General features: G+C 37.6%; 1 protein-coding gene across 1 annotated transcript in view; it reads left to right on the forward strand.

The window, feature by feature from the left end:
- LOC135471240 (uncharacterized) overlaps nt 1-19,462 on the forward strand; it is a 36,959-nt gene that overhangs the window by 3,480 nt on the left and 14,017 nt on the right. Inside the window, exons 2-13 of the mRNA XM_064750371.1 lie at nt 818-876; nt 1,619-1,701; nt 3,654-3,745; nt 4,119-4,183; nt 4,426-4,499; nt 7,660-7,751; nt 8,671-9,542; nt 13,111-13,173; nt 13,755-14,950; nt 16,314-16,460; nt 16,771-16,887; nt 18,020-18,055. Coding sequence (XP_064606441.1) covers nt 818-876; nt 1,619-1,701; nt 3,654-3,745; nt 4,119-4,183; nt 4,426-4,499; nt 7,660-7,751; nt 8,671-9,542; nt 13,111-13,173; nt 13,755-14,950; nt 16,314-16,460; nt 16,771-16,887; nt 18,020-18,055 — 2,896 coding nt within the window. The remainder of the gene's footprint in view (nt 1-817; nt 877-1,618; nt 1,702-3,653; nt 3,746-4,118; nt 4,184-4,425; nt 4,500-7,659; nt 7,752-8,670; nt 9,543-13,110; nt 13,174-13,754; nt 14,951-16,313; nt 16,461-16,770; nt 16,888-18,019; nt 18,056-19,462) is intronic.

The raw sequence follows: 19,462 nt of genomic DNA on the forward strand, positions 1-19,462 counted from the left end.
CATAGCTACTTAGGAGTAAATCGTCAGATCGATTATACGGCTGTGTTTCCTAAAATACCAACACCAATGTATTTATGTGCGACTGTTGCATTAAACCTCATAATGCCCTGAAACTAATCTGTACTCAAGGCTAAGAAGAAGCTAAAAAGCATTCATTGGATTGAAATTTGTTCAACTACAGATTTAGTTTTTCATTTGCATCAGCTTTTCATTTAGCGATGCAGGCCTTTAGTTTCTTCCTTTTTTTTTATCAGAATCTAAATGGATATGCGTAGACTGACTTTGTCTGAATCCAGCTGAATCTAGTGCCACAGAACTGTTGCTGCAAATGAAGGTTTTAATGAGTATAAAAGATAAACATAGTGTTGATTCGATGTTCATAACTTTAATGATGAGAAACTCTTGTCCACTGGTCTGCAGTAGTTAGGAATTGGAAATTTGATAACATTTAGTAATTTTGGGAATTTTTTTGGTTTACTGGAGTCATGATGAGAATAAAATTCTCAGATTCATGTCAAAAGTGAAGCTCTGTTGTTTTTACATGCTTCTTTGTTTACAGAACATGTATTATGTATTCATTCGTTTATGGTTTTTAGCCCACTTTTGCAAAAATTTAGTAAATCAGTTTTTGACACTTTTCTCGTAAATGATGTCACCTAATGGTACTATAAGGTAAGCAATGTCTTTTAGTAAATACAACTTACAAAGTTTTGTGAAAGTGGGCCTTGATTTATAGGTGATTTGTCATCAGAAGAATTAAGCCTTTAGGGGAAACTTTTGACTCCCTGACCGCTGATCAAAATTTGTTTTCTTTTAGGTTAAAGATCTGACTGCAGACAGTTCCCAGCAAGTACTTGTAAGCAAACTGTCTGGAAGGTAATAAAAATGTTTCTTTGTATAGTAGATTATTTTGGAAATTATTGCATATTGGACTTAATTCTGAGAGTAAAGGTCAACTTTGACTACATGTAGTTGAAGTAGTTGCACCAAATGTTGTGTACATCTTGAATTTGTGTCAAAAAAAAGAAAAAGTATTTAGAACCCCTTTGTGTTATTTATTGAATATGAGGATGGCAACTTGGTCACCTTATATAGTAAAGCAACTTTTACTTCAAAGACCCCTAGGTCATAGCCTCAAATTCACCTCCCACTAACTTGCTTGACTGTAGTTTTAGTTCAGGAGGTTTCCTTCAAACACAAATTTGATTGTCCTTTAAGTGAAATATACCTGGAGAACTCAACCTTTTCACACATGAAAAGCAACTTTTAGTGCAATTTACACACATTTTTAATTTGATTTTGGAGAGAAAACCACATTGGTTGGATTGACCAATTTAATGGCTTCACAAAAAAATATATTTTTATGTTTTTCTAGTAGTATATCATCCTGCCTTGTATCTAATCTCAAAACCTCTTTCTAAGGCCAATAGAGCTCTCAGAATCAGGTAAGCTGAGTAACTTAGTCATTGAAAAAATTTTAGGTCACATATGGTATATACATGTAAGATGCATATAGTTCACATTCGTGTATATTAAATGATTATTGCGACTGTGATTGTTATTGACCAGTCATTTTTGTCCTGTTAGATAAGGTTTAATGGTATCTTTTATTTACAAGGCGTACAAAGATGACTGTATCAACTCAAAGTCTCTTAGAAGAAAGCAAATATGATTTGGATTCTTATGAGGGGTACTGGACAGGTGAGCATTTATAGGTGAAAGATATGGTTTAAAGTTAAGTAGTATCAGTTTGTTACATCAGATGAAATAAATTGAAAATAGGACCAACTCATTTTAATATGGCTTGTAACTTTGTAACAAAAAACACCATCATTATTATGTTAGAAGTCTACAATTTAGTGTAATGTGTCTTACCTTGTTTCAATGGTCTTAGTAAGAAAAAGATGAGTCACCTATTTTCCGGGCAGTCGTTCGAAATATATTTAAAGGTAACCTGATTGTTAGTCCAAAAAAGATTTTTTTATTTTTTTTTAACTCTTGTTGCTCTCTTAATTCCGTACTGACCCTGCTGTATGTTTTGTTTTTTTTACGCTAAAGTACCCTCAACGAATAATTTGTTTAATGACCGCCTGGAACAAGTTTTTCGACTGGGCCAATGCATACATATAGTCTACATGTAAGGCGGTACTTCTATGTATAAATATTGTATTATGCTCATAATATCAGCAGGAATACCTCGCCATGCTTCAGTTTGTTGCTCTTGCTGATAAACATAGGCTCATTCTTCGTTATAGGAGTACTTGAGTAATTCCCAGCGAGGTGAAATTTACAACATGCATCAACCAGTGAAACGCAGCTACACCTCCTACTGTAGCACAAAGAATGTTTGCCTTGACAGTGGTATTGACATCCCTTACTAAGTTCCCCATCACCCTAGAATGACTGGAAACCAAGTGGCAGTATTGTTATGCTTGTGTATTTTGACAAGGCTGACTGGTAGGAATAACAATGGTATAGCCTAACATTTAGAACAAACCGGTAGACCAGCTGTTATTGATGCTGTTTTCACTGAGTCATCAACAATGCGAGGGCTTTGAAGGACAGTGAAATTTTCACTGCCTGTTGTCAGAGTCACTGGCTTTTGTTTTTTTCAATGCCACCATATTTGCGATGCCAGCTTTCTGAATAGCTTTTAGTTCACAAATGTCTGAGTCTGTCACATTGTTATAGAGCTTTAAATTGTATCAGGATACTGTTATATATGGTGGCCTAATGGTTAGAGCATCTGCCTCAAAGTGGAGAGACCTTGGGATCAACACCAAGTTTGGTCATACCAAAAACTTTAAAATAAATGGTACTTGTTGCTGTTTCCTCGCTTGGTGCTCAGCATTGAGGTGTTAGAGCACATGACTGGTTTGCCTAACGTCAGTATAATATGACTGGGTGGGTTGTCATGAGTGGTGTCTTCGACATCATACTTCAATGGAGGCAACACTTTGGTGGCATGGACTCGGCCTGCCATAAGAAGACATAATATATGTACACACACAAATGACTCCTCGTCGTCATATGAATGAAAAATTGTTCATTCAACCATCCTTAAAATAAAATTAAAACAAAATCTGTTAAAGCAGGCTCTATCACATTCTCTTATTGATCAACATAGAACCATGATCATTTCTTTCCACTCATCCATACACATTTGTTTGAAAATTTGCAGATTTACTTTCTTTTGGGGGTACGTGGAAGGTCTTTCAGCAACTTGCAGATGGTCATGGGTTTTCCTCTGCCCAGTTTTCCTCCCTCCGCTGTCATATGAGTGAAATATTCTTGAGTACTGTGAAAAACACCAATGAAATATATAAATTCTTTTGGGGTGTTTCTTCTGAAATGAGTTGCATATGGCCTGGGATCTGTGTATCTCTGACTTGAGTGTGAAATTCCCACATGTGGAGGTGATGCCCTGGACTTCCGTTACTGTTAAAAAGAATTTACCATTCACTCTGCTTCATATAACAACAGACATAGTGACTGCTCACTAGGGCAAATCCTAAAAAAGTGCCTGAAAATAAACTGAAGTACAGTAGTGTGTATACCCAATGTTTTGTAGAAATCTAAAGGCCTGACAATCCAGGTATTGTCATTGGTAATGAAATAACTTTTACTGTAATCTGTTCAATGTGTACTTATAGAATGTGAATCAGAAGCACGGAAATCAAAAACACGGGAGCATATTCGCAAGGTCGGAAACAAGAAGGCACTTCGACAGCAGCAAACTGAAGAGGTATGTGTAAATTTCACACCCCTTTGATACACGTTTTAAAGAGATGTGCATACTCACGTATGATAAAAACATCTTTCCAAATGTGTGCCACATATGATTATACCTATTGTATTTGTTTTTATATTTTCCTAAAATTTAAACAAAATTCCAGGTGAGCAAAAGAACAAAAAGAAAACAAATTTGCCGTTACAGATTAATAGTCATTGCTCTCAGTATTACTCATTACCAATGTCCTGACTGTCTCTTTGTCACTGATTCCTCATAAAACTCCACATTTACATGCAAAATAATAGCGGTTCAGGGTAATTGCATGTACACAGATTGTGGAATGTTGCAAGCTTGGACTGAATTTGACAAATGATTTTGTTACAAGGTATCCAGTATGTTTTCCGGTGTGGAGACAAATAACACACAGGTATCCAGGAAGGCCACTGGAAGGTAAGGTTTCTAAGAAAGTACTGATTCAGCAGGTTAGTTTTTCATCTTGAAATATATATTTCTCGGATTGTCCAACTTTGTGACCAGTTTTCCATGTACATGCATGCCCATATCAAATGCAATAACTAGCTGTAAATCAATAACAAACCATTAATAATGTACTCAAAAACAGATATATGTTATATTTGTACTGTGCACAGAGAAGATATTTCTTATATGGAATTTTGCTTCTTTAAACATAGGCGCACTAAGACGAACTTAACTGTTGACAAGACCCAAGACGTGGTGAGTCTGCAAGACTATTATGCAGAATCGGGTGAGTTGATGTTACGAGGTATTGTTTGGAAAGTACAATAAATTTATACTTAATTAGGCAGTCTTACCATTTAGATTGTGCATAGTGAAAAAAATGGTGGTGTGTTTGTATGTAAGTGAAGTTTTTGTTATTTGTAAAAGCTCTGTGTTGGGGGGAATGTTTGAATGTAGCATGTACATGATTGGCTGTGTGCCTTTCAGGTCAGGAAATATAGTTTAATATCGCTATATTGTGAAGTGACATCTGTATGCAGTTCTGTGGTTTTTGCTTCTGATAAGAAAGATATTTTGTGATTTGCCCTGGCACTCACTAATTGCATTTCATCAAAAAACCACAAAGCAGTGAAACGTCCGTTTATTTGTGTGTTGACGCCAACATTTATGTATGTGTTTAAGTAGCCTTGTAAACCTCTCTATTAAAGGGATGTTATCTAATTTCCTGTTTGGAGATGGTCGTACTCAAGTGGTTAAGAAGATTGTTTTTCAATTGCTAGAACATAAATGGTAATAAAGGTTTGGTTTTGGACGAGTAGTTTGTGGATTCTCCAGCTCCAGTACCTTTGTGACAAAATGTGGATGACAGTGCTGTGTTTGCTTTTACTTCCACCCGTATTACTGTCTGCCATAATATGAGTGAAAAGTTCTTGAGTATAACTTTTAAAAGCAGTCAAGTAAATAAAATTAACAGATTTTCATGTAAATTCAAAGAATAAGTCCTAATAATTCCAGTAAAGCTACTAGGAAAGTCATAATCAGGTGCTATGTTTAATTTATGTTAATACATGAACATAAGAAAAAAATCCGCATGCACTTTGCCCAGTCTTAGCAGAGGCAGTGATGATTTTTCAAATTTAAGACAAAAATCATGATAAGTACTCTGAAATTTTGAATTCTGAAGATTTATTGTAACTGCAATATACTTGTCCAATTGTAGACCTGGTATAAAACATAGAACACCCCAAGGGAGACAACTCCACAATTGCAGTTAATTATACAGTACAGGTGTTGGCCTATCCATCGGAAGTGCAAGTGTTCCTCTGAGTTTCACGTCTGCTAAATGCACTTTTTGGTGATAAAGTTTGTATGCTGTGGAAAAGTATTTTGACTTCAACCAAAGGTCTACCTGTACACACTAGGAAGGTCATCACTTAAAATATTAACAGCTTCAGCATCATCTCAGAAAAATATTGACCATAGCCAAATGTCAACTCATATACCCTCAAGGTCATGACATAACTCGTTATTACACTCATGTCAAATAAAGAAATCCAAAGTAAAGCAACAAGCATTGCAACAAAGTGTGACCTCTACTCGCAAAATCCTGTGACTTTTGCAAGACGGACGTTGAATACTGTTTTTTACTTGCATGTTTTTGGAGGTTAAATCTACATTTAGTGGGTTGAACTATTAAAAGTAAAAAAAAAACTAATCAGAATAATGCCCTCCAGATATACCTTAGTTAACATGTGAACATGGATATAAACTACCAGGCAAAAGAAAGGTTTCACCGTATTTTTTGTCATAAAAAAAGGAAAAGCGCGGTTCCGGGTTTGATTCTAAGCAGGACTTAGTGTATGACTGCATCATTTCCTCTACCAGAACGCATCGTCACGAACGCAGCAATTGGAATTGTGAAATTGCGACCACATGCAAAACGTCCTTTTGAGGCATGGCTCGTGATGCACGTGCAGTAATGTTGCATAAATACTCTTGCTCGAAAGAGCAGACATTCAGTGACCGAAAAAACACCAACAGTATGCCAAGACTTACGCAAGCGCAAAGAGACCAGGCCATCGGTATGTCCACCATGGGAGTCTCGCAACGTCACATTGCAAGAACGTTCAACTGCAGCCAAACCACCATCAGGAGGTTGTTGATACACTATCAGCAGACAGGCCAGACCCAAGACAGACCAAGATCGGGAAGACCGAGGGTAACAACTGCGGCTGAAGATCGCTACATCCGGCAGATCCACCTCCGAAACCGATTCGTCACAGCGACGTCAACAGGCCATGTCATCAGCCCCAGAACAACACTGCGTCGTCTTCGTTCAGCTGGTTTACGACCTTACCACCCCTTCGGTGGGATGGCCTTGACCCTTTTACACCGTCAACGCAGATGGCGATGGGCACGTATTGTACCTCGGTGGCAGCGACGTGACTGGGCAAGAGTGCTGTTTACAGACGAGAGCAGGTTCTGTCTATTCAGGAACGATGGCAGAGTTCGAGTTTTCCGACGAAGAGGCGAGCGTCTCGCGCCAAACTGCATAAGAGATGTTTATCCGTTTGGAGGCGGAGGCGTCATGGTTTGGGGAGGGATTTGTGACCAAATGAAGACGCAGCTGGTTATTGTGCGAGGTAATCTGACTGGCCAGCGATACGTTGATGAGGTACTGAGACCTGTCGTCGGTCCTTTCCTCCAACAACAGCCAAGAGGATCGATCTTGCATCACGACAACGCAAGACCTCACACTGCCCGCATTGTTACAGACTACCTCGAGACCGCAAACGTCATCGTGTTGCCCTGGCCAGCCAACTCACGAGACATGAATCCCATTGAGCATCTCTGGGATCACCTTGACCGCCGTTTGAGACAGCTGGTGCCTCCTCCAACTAACCAACAGGAACTTGAGCAAGCTCTGTTAAACCTATGGAACGTTATCCCTGTTGACGTTATCCGGCGACTGACGACGTCAATGCGGAGGCGTGTGCTTGCTTGCATTGATGCCCAGGGTGGCCACACTCACTACTGATGACTGTAGTCCTTCATTTCTGTGGATACTGTGACTTTACATGCACTTGCCAGTTGACTTTACATTTGTGTAATTTTTTCTTCTGACCCCTTGTCTCTTTCATTGTGTTTTGTGGCCAATTTAATGCCAATATTTTAAAGTCTTTTTGAGAGAATAGTTCACAATGATTCCTGTTTATAAACCAATCTTCTTAATTCTTATATCTGCCTTTGTTTTTGTTTTATGGGCTCAAGAAGTGGGTGAAACCTTTCTTTTGCCTGGTAGTTTATATGCATGTATACTACCCTGATGAGAACAAAAGTTCAAAACTGCAGATGTAGAAATTTGAGAAGGCATTCTTTTTTCAGAACATCAGAACATTCAACTTTGTGCATGTATAGTTATGGTGTTTATTTTGTCTACTTTTCAGAAGGAGAAAATAGCATAACTATACACAGAGAGTCTGTACAGACGACACCCAGCGCACAAGAATGTGACGATCTGGCATTAACAGCCACCAAGGTAACAATGCATAAATCTGTACAAAGCACTGTGTAGTGAGAAATTTTGCTGCTCAGTCTTTTGGTGCAATTTGTATTGGTTGCCCTTGATATAAAGCTGATTTTGATATATAACAGAATGGAAAAATATTTAAAAGGTACCTATAAACACTGATGTGAAAATTTAGTGCTGATTTGTAATAATATAATGGACAACAGAGAGCATGGAATAATATATAGAAAACTTCCACAGTGTGCAAGATTTAAATAAAAAGACCTCTAAAATTCGAAGTAGGCATCACTAAGTAGAATACTTAAAACTATGCATACATATACTTTCATTTATTTTTTTAAATTTTTGTGAAGAGAGTTAAAGGTACCCAAACATTTGAATTCTAAGGTGGGCTTTATGGAGGTTAGGGACTATAGAGTGAGAAAGACATCCTGTGACGCCATAGTCCCTAACCTCTGACAGTATGTTCCATGAAGCCCACCTTAGAATTCAAATGTTTGGGTACCTTTAACTCTTAGAGTGTGATCAGAGTGAGAAAAACGTCCTGTAACGCCAATCACAACACTGAATATTGGATTAACTCTGTTTAGCTATGAGTAAAAGATTACTGAAATAATGTTAAAAAAAATTGTTCCTACTGGTGGACATCAGGGAAAAAAAGGTGATGTAACCTCAGAGATCCTCAGTGTGGCTCTTAAAGCCCATCATAGTATTCAAATATTTAAATGCCTTTTAACACTCCTTTCAACACAATAAGAAAAAACAAAAATTAAATTATTATTTTTCAGTTGTCTTTGTGTTGAACCTTACTTCATATTTTAGCTTTCTTGTACATTAACATTATCTGTGATATATGCTGTCTTTACAATGCATATACATTTTTTTGTGTGTGGCACACGTATGTAAATTATTTAGTTGTTCATTTTAGGTCAGTAGAGAACCACATGAATCGTGTGACACAGGTCTGGTGGCATCCTTGGATAATGTAGGAGTTTCTGGTGTTGAATCAGTTAAGTCAGCAAAAAACACCAAAGAGACATTTTGTCAGCAGAATGCTAAATCTACAGGACAATCCACACCACTTAGGAGGAGCAAGAGAAATAAACGGTTGTCTGATAACCAACAGTTCTCTGAATCAAACTCTGTCCCAGTTACCATGAGTCTGTTAGAGAAGACTTTGGAACGCTCTGTGAAAAGACAAGGTAGAAGTCCATCCTATGCTAATAGGAAATCTACAAAGACGCCACATAATCAGCCTGTTGGTGTGCAAAATGATCCTCAGATCCGAAGCACATCAGTGATTCAAGCTGGTCAGGCTGAAGGTGAGCCATTTCATGACAGTCAAGCTGCAGGCTATGCACCTAGTTCCCCTGAATATACCTACAATAGAGAAGCACACCAAAGTCCAGCAGAAATAACTGCATTAGCCCAGGCAAGTGATTGTGTTGATGCCAGATGCGATGAGGAGGAGGAGGATGAGAATGGGGCAGTGGATGTAGAGTATGCCAACACTTCTGACTCTGATGAAGTCAAAATTTATCCAAATTCCTCAAGAAAGTGCATAAGTTTGAAAGAAAACAACTCTCACATGAAACTGGAGCTGCCCAGAGTTAAAGATAAACCTTTGTACTCTGATGACAAGTCATCGCATGTTACAGAGGTTGGTAGACCGTTGGCCCTCCTACAGATGACCATGAGCATTGCTGGGGAAGCTACAGGCTCATGGACTAAAATTGTGCGAAGTGATAGTAAAGATCACACTCTGGAGGACCCATTGATGTTACAGCCTTCCAGAAAGAGGTTAGGTTTATTCTGTTGGGAATTGTTTTTAATACTTGTCACACAAAACTCAGTTCTGTGGTATTTTAGTTGGGAGACAAATGTGTTACATGTGAACATTCTGTTTATGGAAAAATCCATGATGCTTACGTTTATCATTATGCATCAGTAAGTTGTCACCCTACAAGTGGATTCCACTTTTTCTTATTTAAATAATTTATCTTCCAAATTCAAGATTGAACAGATACCAAAAATTCCAGTGGTGAAACAACTATGAATTGATGAAGATCCAGACAAAATATTCAGTTCACTAACATGCTATATTGTACAAAGTTTTAATTTTTTTTCTCCCTGTGTACAAGGATGTTGTTATGTGGATAATAATGAGTGACCTCTTGTTGTTACCAGTTCATAAAACACAACTCTATCGTGTAGGACCTTCCTATTACCGCAAAAGCTCCTCAGTTCCTGATTTCATATTAAGCGTCTACAGAGGCTCTATCCACATTAACGTTGAAAAACTGCACAAACTTTGTCTGGTTGACCCCATCAACATATTATCCATGGGTCCTATTGCTTCTGCACTCCTGGGGCCCATTTTACAAAGCAGTTTGTAATTTGCACATGGGGTAACTTCCATGACAACACATGTTGAAGAGATACATCACAATGATAAATGTACTTTACCTAGCATTCCCAAACCTCTGTAAAACGGCCCCTGATGTACAGAAGCTCAATCTATACATACAAGATTCTACACAGGCTGATTTCGTCAACATGTCTTCTTTGGATTCTAGTGCCTTTGCACCCAGGAACTGCAGCCGTGCTCTTCTATATCTTAGCACAAATAACCCATCTTGTGGTTGTATCTGGCCCAACATATTTCACTAATCTCTATATTACGAGTCATGTCAAGGACTACACCATTAGGCCTGCAAATAACTATTTGAGGCTGACACATTCATTAAACCCAATTACTGTCTTGAAGATTTCCTATAGGGCCTATTATTTACATGTGAAGTGTGTTAGGCACCACTTTGTCATATTTGTGCCCAACAAGATGGTGTTTTATGCCCAACAGGCTGCTTATTTACAGACTTACAACAGATGGCTTCCAACTTTATGAAGTCCTGAAATGGTTTGGCACCACTTGTTTATATTTTTCAACAGATTTTAGATCAAATACCTACAATAAGTACCGATACTGTTCGGACTTCAAGACCATCTCATCAATATTCATTCCGACACTCCTTTTATAGGTTTGCAACGAAGTAGGTACGGAATTCAGCCAGGTGATGGCTAACCTGAAAAATAACTGCTTGTCAGTCACAAACAGGCTAAAATCCTACCACTGTTGTCGACGTGGCAAATTTGAGACATTTTTGCGTGAGACTTTGTCAAACTGACAACGCTGGAGGTGAAAGATAATTTAATGTGGCAAATGTGGGTAGGTAAATGAACAACATTGGACGATATTCTGAGAACTACGGCTAATAGTAATGAAAATTACGGTATGTTAGACAACAGATCAGCCAGCACTACATATAATAATGAGTTTTGAATTAACTGCCATGTTATTTAGACTTTTCCACCACCATGTCTGCACTAGAAAAGTGTGTTGGCGCGAGTAAAGCGTCAAATGCCCGGATATCCGTGACTTTAGTAAGTTTTTCCCTCCAAAAGTTCAGAACTTCTCAAGTAATATCCGACTTAAAAATCAACAAATAAAATCACTAAAAAGATATTACTTTCTTTACGGTTGACAGTGATTAAAATAGCTTGTCTCATATTATCTGTAATACTCGAAGTATGCGTAAAAATTACCCTTTGCATGAGACACGCGCAAAATGGCTGGCTCAACAAAACGGTAAGATATGGCCCCGGGATCACGAAGTGATCTTAGACTTACGTCAACATATTATACATATATACTTGGTGGGTTCCTTTCCGTTATTTTAGCTGAAATTTATTTTGCAATGACTTACCCAATATTTACGTTGTCAAGCGATATTTTGCCCTTGTTACTGAAAAAATAGCAGTTTTAAAGTGATTTCAAATTATGACTTAAGTCTAAGATCTCTTCGTGATCCCGAGTTCTGATTTTCGGGAGTAAATTTTACGAAAGTATACTTTAAAACTATGCAATCATGAGTAAGTGATGCTATCCAAAGCTTCCTAAAGTACAACTACCAAATACTCAACCATATTTTATCTTAAAATTCAAGATTAGTTTTTTTTCTAAAGGAAGTTCACGACCGGAGAATATCTACAACAACAACGTGTTATATGTAGGCCTGCCGATGAAAAGTAAATTCTGGGATCAGTGTCGTTATAACTTGGGTGTCAGTAATAGTGATCTACATTCATGCTGAACATGGTAGGCTACTTATAACGAACATAATCTTGGATTAACTGTAATAACATCGTTCAAAAGTGATATACAAGTATTGTCATTCTCAATAAATCAATCTTTGTGGAGTTACATCAACATATATACAAAAGGGTAGGGTAATGGGTACCCACAATAATTAAAATATGCTTTTAACTGCTGTAACCAGTCTAATCAGTCTAATTGTATAAATGTGTGAGTAAATTCAATGCCCTGATTGCAGTCCATAAAGATGTTCCAGAAATGATTTTCAATAATTTAAACATTACCGTACTACCTTGTAGTATTTCTACTCTATATGTATTTACATGCAAGTTAAATGTTAATTTGTCACCAAGAGAAGTCAATTAACCGGTTCTGGCATCTCATAATGGACTACAGTGAGGTTACATAGTTTGTACATATTCATATATATTTTTCATAATTATCGTCTTGTTGACTTCTTGTTTCAATATTCAGTACATGTGCATTTTCAGTGTAAAATCAATTCATTACATTTCTTTGCAACCTGAAAGTTCATGGGTGTGATCTTGAAAATCTTGACATACAGATTAGTGTTTTTAGACAGAAATGTTCATTTCAGGAATATCCAGCCTTATGAGCAAATTTTGTAACAACAATAACCTGCTTGTTATACCTGTTTTATTAAGAAAGCTACATGTAAGGGAAATGACATATTAAACAAAGCCACAATGAATATAGATTAATGTGAAACTGAAAGCGAGCTACAGACCTGGAATGAGAGTGTTGCTGTTTTAGTGCTTCACTATTGTAGATCATCCATGATGTTGACAGCTGTGAAACTAAGTGCTATCTTTTCAATTTAGGTCTAGCCACTGCTTGCATCTAGATCATGATTCATTTTCAAATGTAGGAATTGTCTACAAGACACGCACACATGTAGATGTCAGTTTGGTTAACGATACTTTATTTCTGGCAGCAGAAGCTCAGATTTCAGCTGAAAATTGCTCATTGAGACATGGGAGTGTTTTTTTGTTTTGAACTGCTAACATAATTCCCTCTGCACTTGGCTTGTTTCCTGCCACTCAGAATCGTACGCAAACACAAAGCATCATGAGACAAACTTTCGAAAAACACATGCATGCGTACAATAGATTAACATCATGAGAGGCTTTAGGTATCTGAGAAAATTTGTTATAAATAGTTAAATTTGTTGTTTGTTCCTTTTTTTATGAACAGACTCACATATTCTGCTGACCCACCACCATGTTTTGCTGAAAGTCTCCAAGATAAAGGAAATTGGTATGGCTTGTTTACTTGTAGTGAATGTTTCCAATATATGATGTAGGTGGATTAAATATATTTGTCTTTCCCGTATTGCTTCAGCTGTCCTGATCATGAGGTTTGATGAATTTTGGTGGAAACTTTAGGTCAAATACACTAATTGTTACTCAACCAGTTAGTAAAGTCCTGTGGTCACGGTGTAAGATGCTGATGTTCGTGTAGTAGTGTTAACAGAATCTGTTTAGATTGTGTTACCTAAGAGTTTTAGTCTGACATGTCCAGCCTTTATGTGCCATTAACTGTCAAATTCCAAGGTGTTACATTTAAAATGCATCTTGAAAGTCTTCAGATTCTGAAGACATCACTGATGTACTTGATGATTAGGTTTGTTAGCATTGTTATCTGATCTGCTTAATTCATGTTTGTGGTGAGTAAAATGAGTAAAAATATACTTCATTTAAATTTTGTAAAAGAAAAGATTTCAATGATGGTTTTTTGTCATTTGCAATGCATTGCATACTGTGTCTGTTTCTGTAAAATTTAACATTTTGTGGTACATCGTTAAAATAGATTTATGTCCTAAATCTGTGTTCTTATAGCAGTTTGGATGACACTGAGCAAGCCTTTGGAGGTGAAGAGCTGGTTGATGTAGGAGTGGAATCATTTGGTGAAATGCACAAGGGAAAATATTCTGCTGCTGAAGCAGTGATGCAAAATGTAAACAGCACCAGACAGACACCAAGGAAACCTTCAGTAAAGTCGGATCCAAAATTACGGAAGTCACAGAAAGCTAAGTCTGTGAAAAAACTTGGTAATGAAAGGGCAGAAGCCAACGAAGAAAAACAGTACAGTGTACAAACCCAACATAAGCGCCAAAAGGATGGTGGTTTCAGGGCTAATCGGTCATTTGATTTAGCACAGACAAAGATTTTAACTCAGTCTGGTATTCAAGGAACTGTTAATGAAAATCCAATGAGAGAAGGGGGAGTGGTATTAGAATCTGCTGTTGAGAATAAACAAGATGAGAAATCCATCAAGATCAAAAGAAAACGTGGAAGACCAAAGAAAGTAAGTCAACTTCGAAAGCAGTGCCCATCAGCCACAGACACTGAGTCTGCATTTGTTTGTCTTTCTCCTTATAATACAATAGTCAAGACAGGTCCAGCAAAAAGGGCTGGTGCTAGTATTAGAACTTCTAAAGATCAGGGTACAAGTCAAACAGCTATAACTGATGTTTCCAAAAAGGTCAATCAAGCTGTAAAATGCACAGTCAAGGATAGAACTGTGTCAGAAAATATGTCAACTGCATCTTTGTGCTCAGATGAGGCTCACAGAAGGATGGATTTGGAACTAGATGTAGAAGAGGAAGACGATGAGGATTTTGTCATTCTTGACAGTTCTCGTCAAAATTCTGTGAAAACTTCAGGGGAAAGTCCATGTTGTGGACTAAAAACTAAGAGGAAACGAACTTCAGACGCTGAAAAAAGGAACTCCAGTGTTAGAGGATCAGTTGTATCTCCACATCCCACAAACAATGAGAGTGACTGTTCACTTATAGAGTTTAAAGGCACAAAACAAAAGGGGTTGGTTTGTGTGGTGAGCTCTCCGGCTGAGCAATCAACTCCGCATAAAGTAATGCCCAGAGGAAGACGTAAGAAAACAACGACAGCTAACAAAGTGTCTGCGGGGAAGAAAAGGTTTCCAGTAGTTGTAGTGTCTAAGTTATCCAGTTCACCTTTTCAGCGATTCCAGTTGGAGGAAGGAGGTGTTAAATTGGCTAAACCACAGTGTGAGGGTGAGTAGAAAAGCATTAGAGCTGTCTTCAAAACTACTGAATTATGAGAGAGACATTTTGACACCACTTTAATTTGCCTTGTTAGGGTTTTTGAATGAACAGCCTCCTTTAGCCTTAGGGAAGGTGTTGAAAATGATCACATCAACCTTATCTGGAAATTTCCACATCTCCTGGACATTTAATTTGTTTGGGTGATAAATTTTTTATTCACCAACCAATGAGCAAATATTACAATTCAGCTTAATGGACAGCGGCAACCTGAAACAAAGATATGAATATATGAATGAACACTTAGTTCATTTGGTGGGATTAAAGCTCACATGAGTTTTATTTATATCCCTTTAGTCAAGAGAAGATAAGAAAAAAAATCATATAGCAGTGGATATTACACAAAAGCTAAAAATGCTGCCAGTTGAAGGCTTTAAATAACAAAATAATGCAACAAAAGAAAGAAAAAATATTATTAACTTTCAAGAGCCACCAGTACTAAAGTGTTGAGCTCTGGAATATCAACCCGTAGAAAGGCACTATTCTTTGAAATTAGTAATGAAACACTAGGGTAGGCCTACGTGCTTTGACAACATGATTTTGTACCTCCATTAATGTTTAGAAATGAAGTAAAGCAACGTACATGTACATGACAATGAAATATCGACAATAAATGTGAGTAATATTGATTTGAATTTTTGTTTGTGGACATGGTGCATGTAGATGACAAAATCTACGTCCACTGCCAGAAAAATATGTGCACATATAGACCAGTTATTTCAAACCCTGCAGAATGTCATTTGATTTGTGAAATAGATTTACCAAAAAGCTCTGGTATGGCCTTGAAGTATTGATTTGAACACAGGTTTTGAATTTATACAACATATAGAAATGGGTACTTTATTCCATTCTTGGAGGCCCATACACTTGATGGAATTATATGAGAGATTAGGTATGTATATAAAATGTAGGCTTGTTAAATTGAAACTGTATCCTCTAGTTTCATAAATGTGGACTGTAGATTGTTTAGACATGTGATTAATTAAACTTACGATGTATATGAATTTGTTCTGGACGATAGAAACATCTGAGCATTACAATTAGTAACAAAACAGGTTACAGGAATCCTTCCTGTAATTTGGGCTTTTTTCAGGTATGCTGTACACTCTTTGTTAACATTACCATAGAATGGTAGTATACTTACAGTGTATGTGGAAGGGTACAACAGTTGCATTACAAGAAATAAAAACTTGGCCTTCTGTGTTCACACGGTATGGTTGTCGAGTCAACTCATCAAATTCAACAAGTCAAATGAAAATGCATGATTAAACTGCCACACCAATCAATTAAGCATCAGGTATGAATCTTTGTCTAGAACCAGTGCCAGCTGCCACAGCTCCCAGAAAGAGCAGGAAAAAAGTCTCCAAGAAAGTGTCCAAACAGCCAAATGATGAATCAGAGTATGTAACCCCTGTTAGGAAACCTCCAGTATTGAAGATGTCAGATTTTGACCAGGTCAAGGGTGAGTGGACATGAAGGACTAGCTCTATGAAGTTCATTAAGTAGAGAAAACCACAATATATGCCATGTATAGTACAGTGCAGTGTATCAATGCACTCTGGTCACAGAGATCCGTTTATTGACTTTTCCCTTTGTGGTAAATGGATTTTCAGTTTTGTCACAGTAGTGGTTTACATGATTAGAATGGCCACATCGAGGACTGAAGCCAGATGGTATAGACTTTTTAAGTCAAATTCTGATGTCCAGTACATTAATATGTTTTGCATATACTGTATGTATATACTGTATTATGTGACGTTTGCATTTTACAGAGTATGATACAGATTACAATGACTACAGTGCTATTGCCGGGTCATTCAGTGGGCCAAGTTTTCGACCTAAGCGACGAAAATTCTCTGAACTGGAACAGGATGAAGCAGAAACATCATGTAAATGCATGTGTATAAATAGGTTAACTGTGGCCTACAAAATTGCAGCATGTCTTGTAGCTGTTGTCTGTGTTAGTCACACTCCACATTGTTTCACATGCAGTGAACTTGCGCTGTTTGTGTGTGAGGATAAACAGCAAAATGACTTGAATGTTGTTTTAAAAAACGCATATGTGATATACAAGGAGGAAAATATGACATTTGGAGATATCTTTGTGTAGAGATATATTTTATTTATTTATTTATGTGATTGGCGTTTTACGCTGTACTCAAGAATATTTCACTTATGCGATGTCGGCCAGCATTATGGTGGGTGGAAACCAGGCACACCCAGGGGGAAACTCACGACCATCTGCAGGTTGCTGACAGACCTTCCCACGTACAGCCAGAGAGGAAGCCAGTATGAGCTGGAGATATATTTAGAAAGATAACCTACATGTATTTAACCTCCTTGTCCAAGCCAAAACATGTGAAATACAAAGGTTTGGACAAACTTCTTATGAAATTTCATCACTTCAGGGCATTGTAGGTCTATCTGCCATTTTGAACTTGGGATGGCATATGTAATATAGAAAACTAATTAAAAAAGGGACAGAGTAATATTCTAAATTATGTTTGTTGGCAGGTTGGTTGTCAAAAATGGTGAAAATAATAATATTGTTTTTACCCAAATACTTCCAGGTTAAAAAAAATTGTAAATCAGCCCTACCAAACCTTATTATTTGGATGTTATTTGATGCTGTGATAGACATTACTCGAAACCATGAAATTTTCATTTTGCCTGCTGTAATAATAAACATGCAATCAGTGCTGCTCATTAGGCTTTTTTGATGATTTGTTTCTAAAATATAATAATTGAGGAAAAGTGGACCAAGCTTTTAAACCAGTCAACCAAAACATGTTTTTGCCTTTTGTGAAAACATGTTTCCCATGTGAAAGGACGATTTTAATGTGTAACTTCTTGGCCTCCAATAGAAGTGTGCTCAGTGTACAAATAGTCTTACCCTAAATTTAATTTCTATTTTATTACCATAGCTTAGCTAACCGTAACCACATGTCCTCTAAATTGTGGCAATCACCACTTGAGGGTTACAGTACCAGTTTTCCAGTTTGTATTTCGATTTTCTTGCAGTGATAAACAGTCCTCCTGAAAATTCCCCTGGCGAAGGTAAGGTTTAACTTTTTCTGTTTTCTTCAATAATTTGCTGTATTTAGACCCCCACCCTCCCCCACTTTATGCTATACTTTTTATTTATTCATTTGATTGGTGTTTTATGCCATACTCAAGAATATTTCACTTATACGACTGCGGACAGCATTATGGTGGGTGGAAACTGGGCAGAGCCCGGGAGAAACACGCGACCATCCGCAGGTTGCTGAAGACCTTCCCACGTATGGCCAGAGAGGAAGCCAGCATGAGCTGGGCTTGAACTCACGGCGACCTCATTGGTGAGAGACTCCTGGGTCATTACGCTGCTATACTTTTTAACCAGAGCCTGTATCAGTATACTCTCAGATGAATGCAATAACTTTCTAATATGTTGAAAGAAGACATAGATCTTATTTTTGATATTGATTACATCACATTCACTTGATTCCTGCTTTCTGTATGAACAATTGGGAAAGCCAAGCTGAGATGAGGACTGGTTTGTGGAACTTCATAAGCAGGAGGTGTGGCTCATCAATATATCAATAGGCTACATTCATTTGATCAGTGATAGAGGTTTGGAGACTCCAGTTTTGTGTGTGAAAACTGGAGCTGGCAAGTCTATGCTGCCATCCAAATGACTGGCCAGGATAGCACTACAACAACAAAATTATGAACAGAATCAATAATAATCTTGTGAAGGGATCACTGATTGGTCAATCAAGCCACCTCATTAATATGTACCATATCAAACTGATAACTTACTTTCTGCTCAGATGAAATGACTGGACCTCTGCATAATAAAGAGTTCTTTTGTGAAATTTGATAATTTTTTATCAGAAAAACTGAAGTCTTGGCTTCAAAAATGTGAGACCGGCTCTGATAGCTCAGTTGGTAGAGTGTCCGCTTAGGGGCTGTATAGATTCAGGGTCAATCCTACGTCTGGTCCATCGTTTTAAGACCTTAAAACAGGAAGTTGTAACTTCCTCACTTGGTCTTCAGTTTTAAGGGTATATTGCAATGACTGATTGACCTTTATCCGTATAATGGCTATATTGAAAGCAATCTTCCAGTTTAAAGGAACAGTTTCTTTGCTGATTGACTGAAGGATTGGAGCTTGTGTGTCCAGTGTAGGGTCTTAATGATGTAAAACAAATGGTACATGTATATGTGCAAAAACGTTACATATGTGAGAGGTAGGTGGTTTAAGCCCTTTGTAATAGTAGGGAAGATCTAAACAAACAGTATGTATTTTCAGTTCCCAGTGGGCTTTCATCTAATGCTTTAGTTCGTTCTTGCAGTTTCTTGCTCTTCAGTGAAACTTGGTAGATTTGCCACCCAACTGTAGATGGTAGACTGTAGCCGGAGGTATTCTTTTAGGAGGCCTAAGGGGCCTACATGTAGTTATTATAGTCAGTGTTAGGTGTA

Source organism: Liolophura sinensis, chromosome 7 (assembly GCF_032854445.1).
Source record: "Liolophura sinensis isolate JHLJ2023 chromosome 7, CUHK_Ljap_v2, whole genome shotgun sequence".
Classification (NCBI taxonomy): Eukaryota; Metazoa; Mollusca; class Polyplacophora; order Chitonida; family Chitonidae; genus Liolophura; species Liolophura sinensis.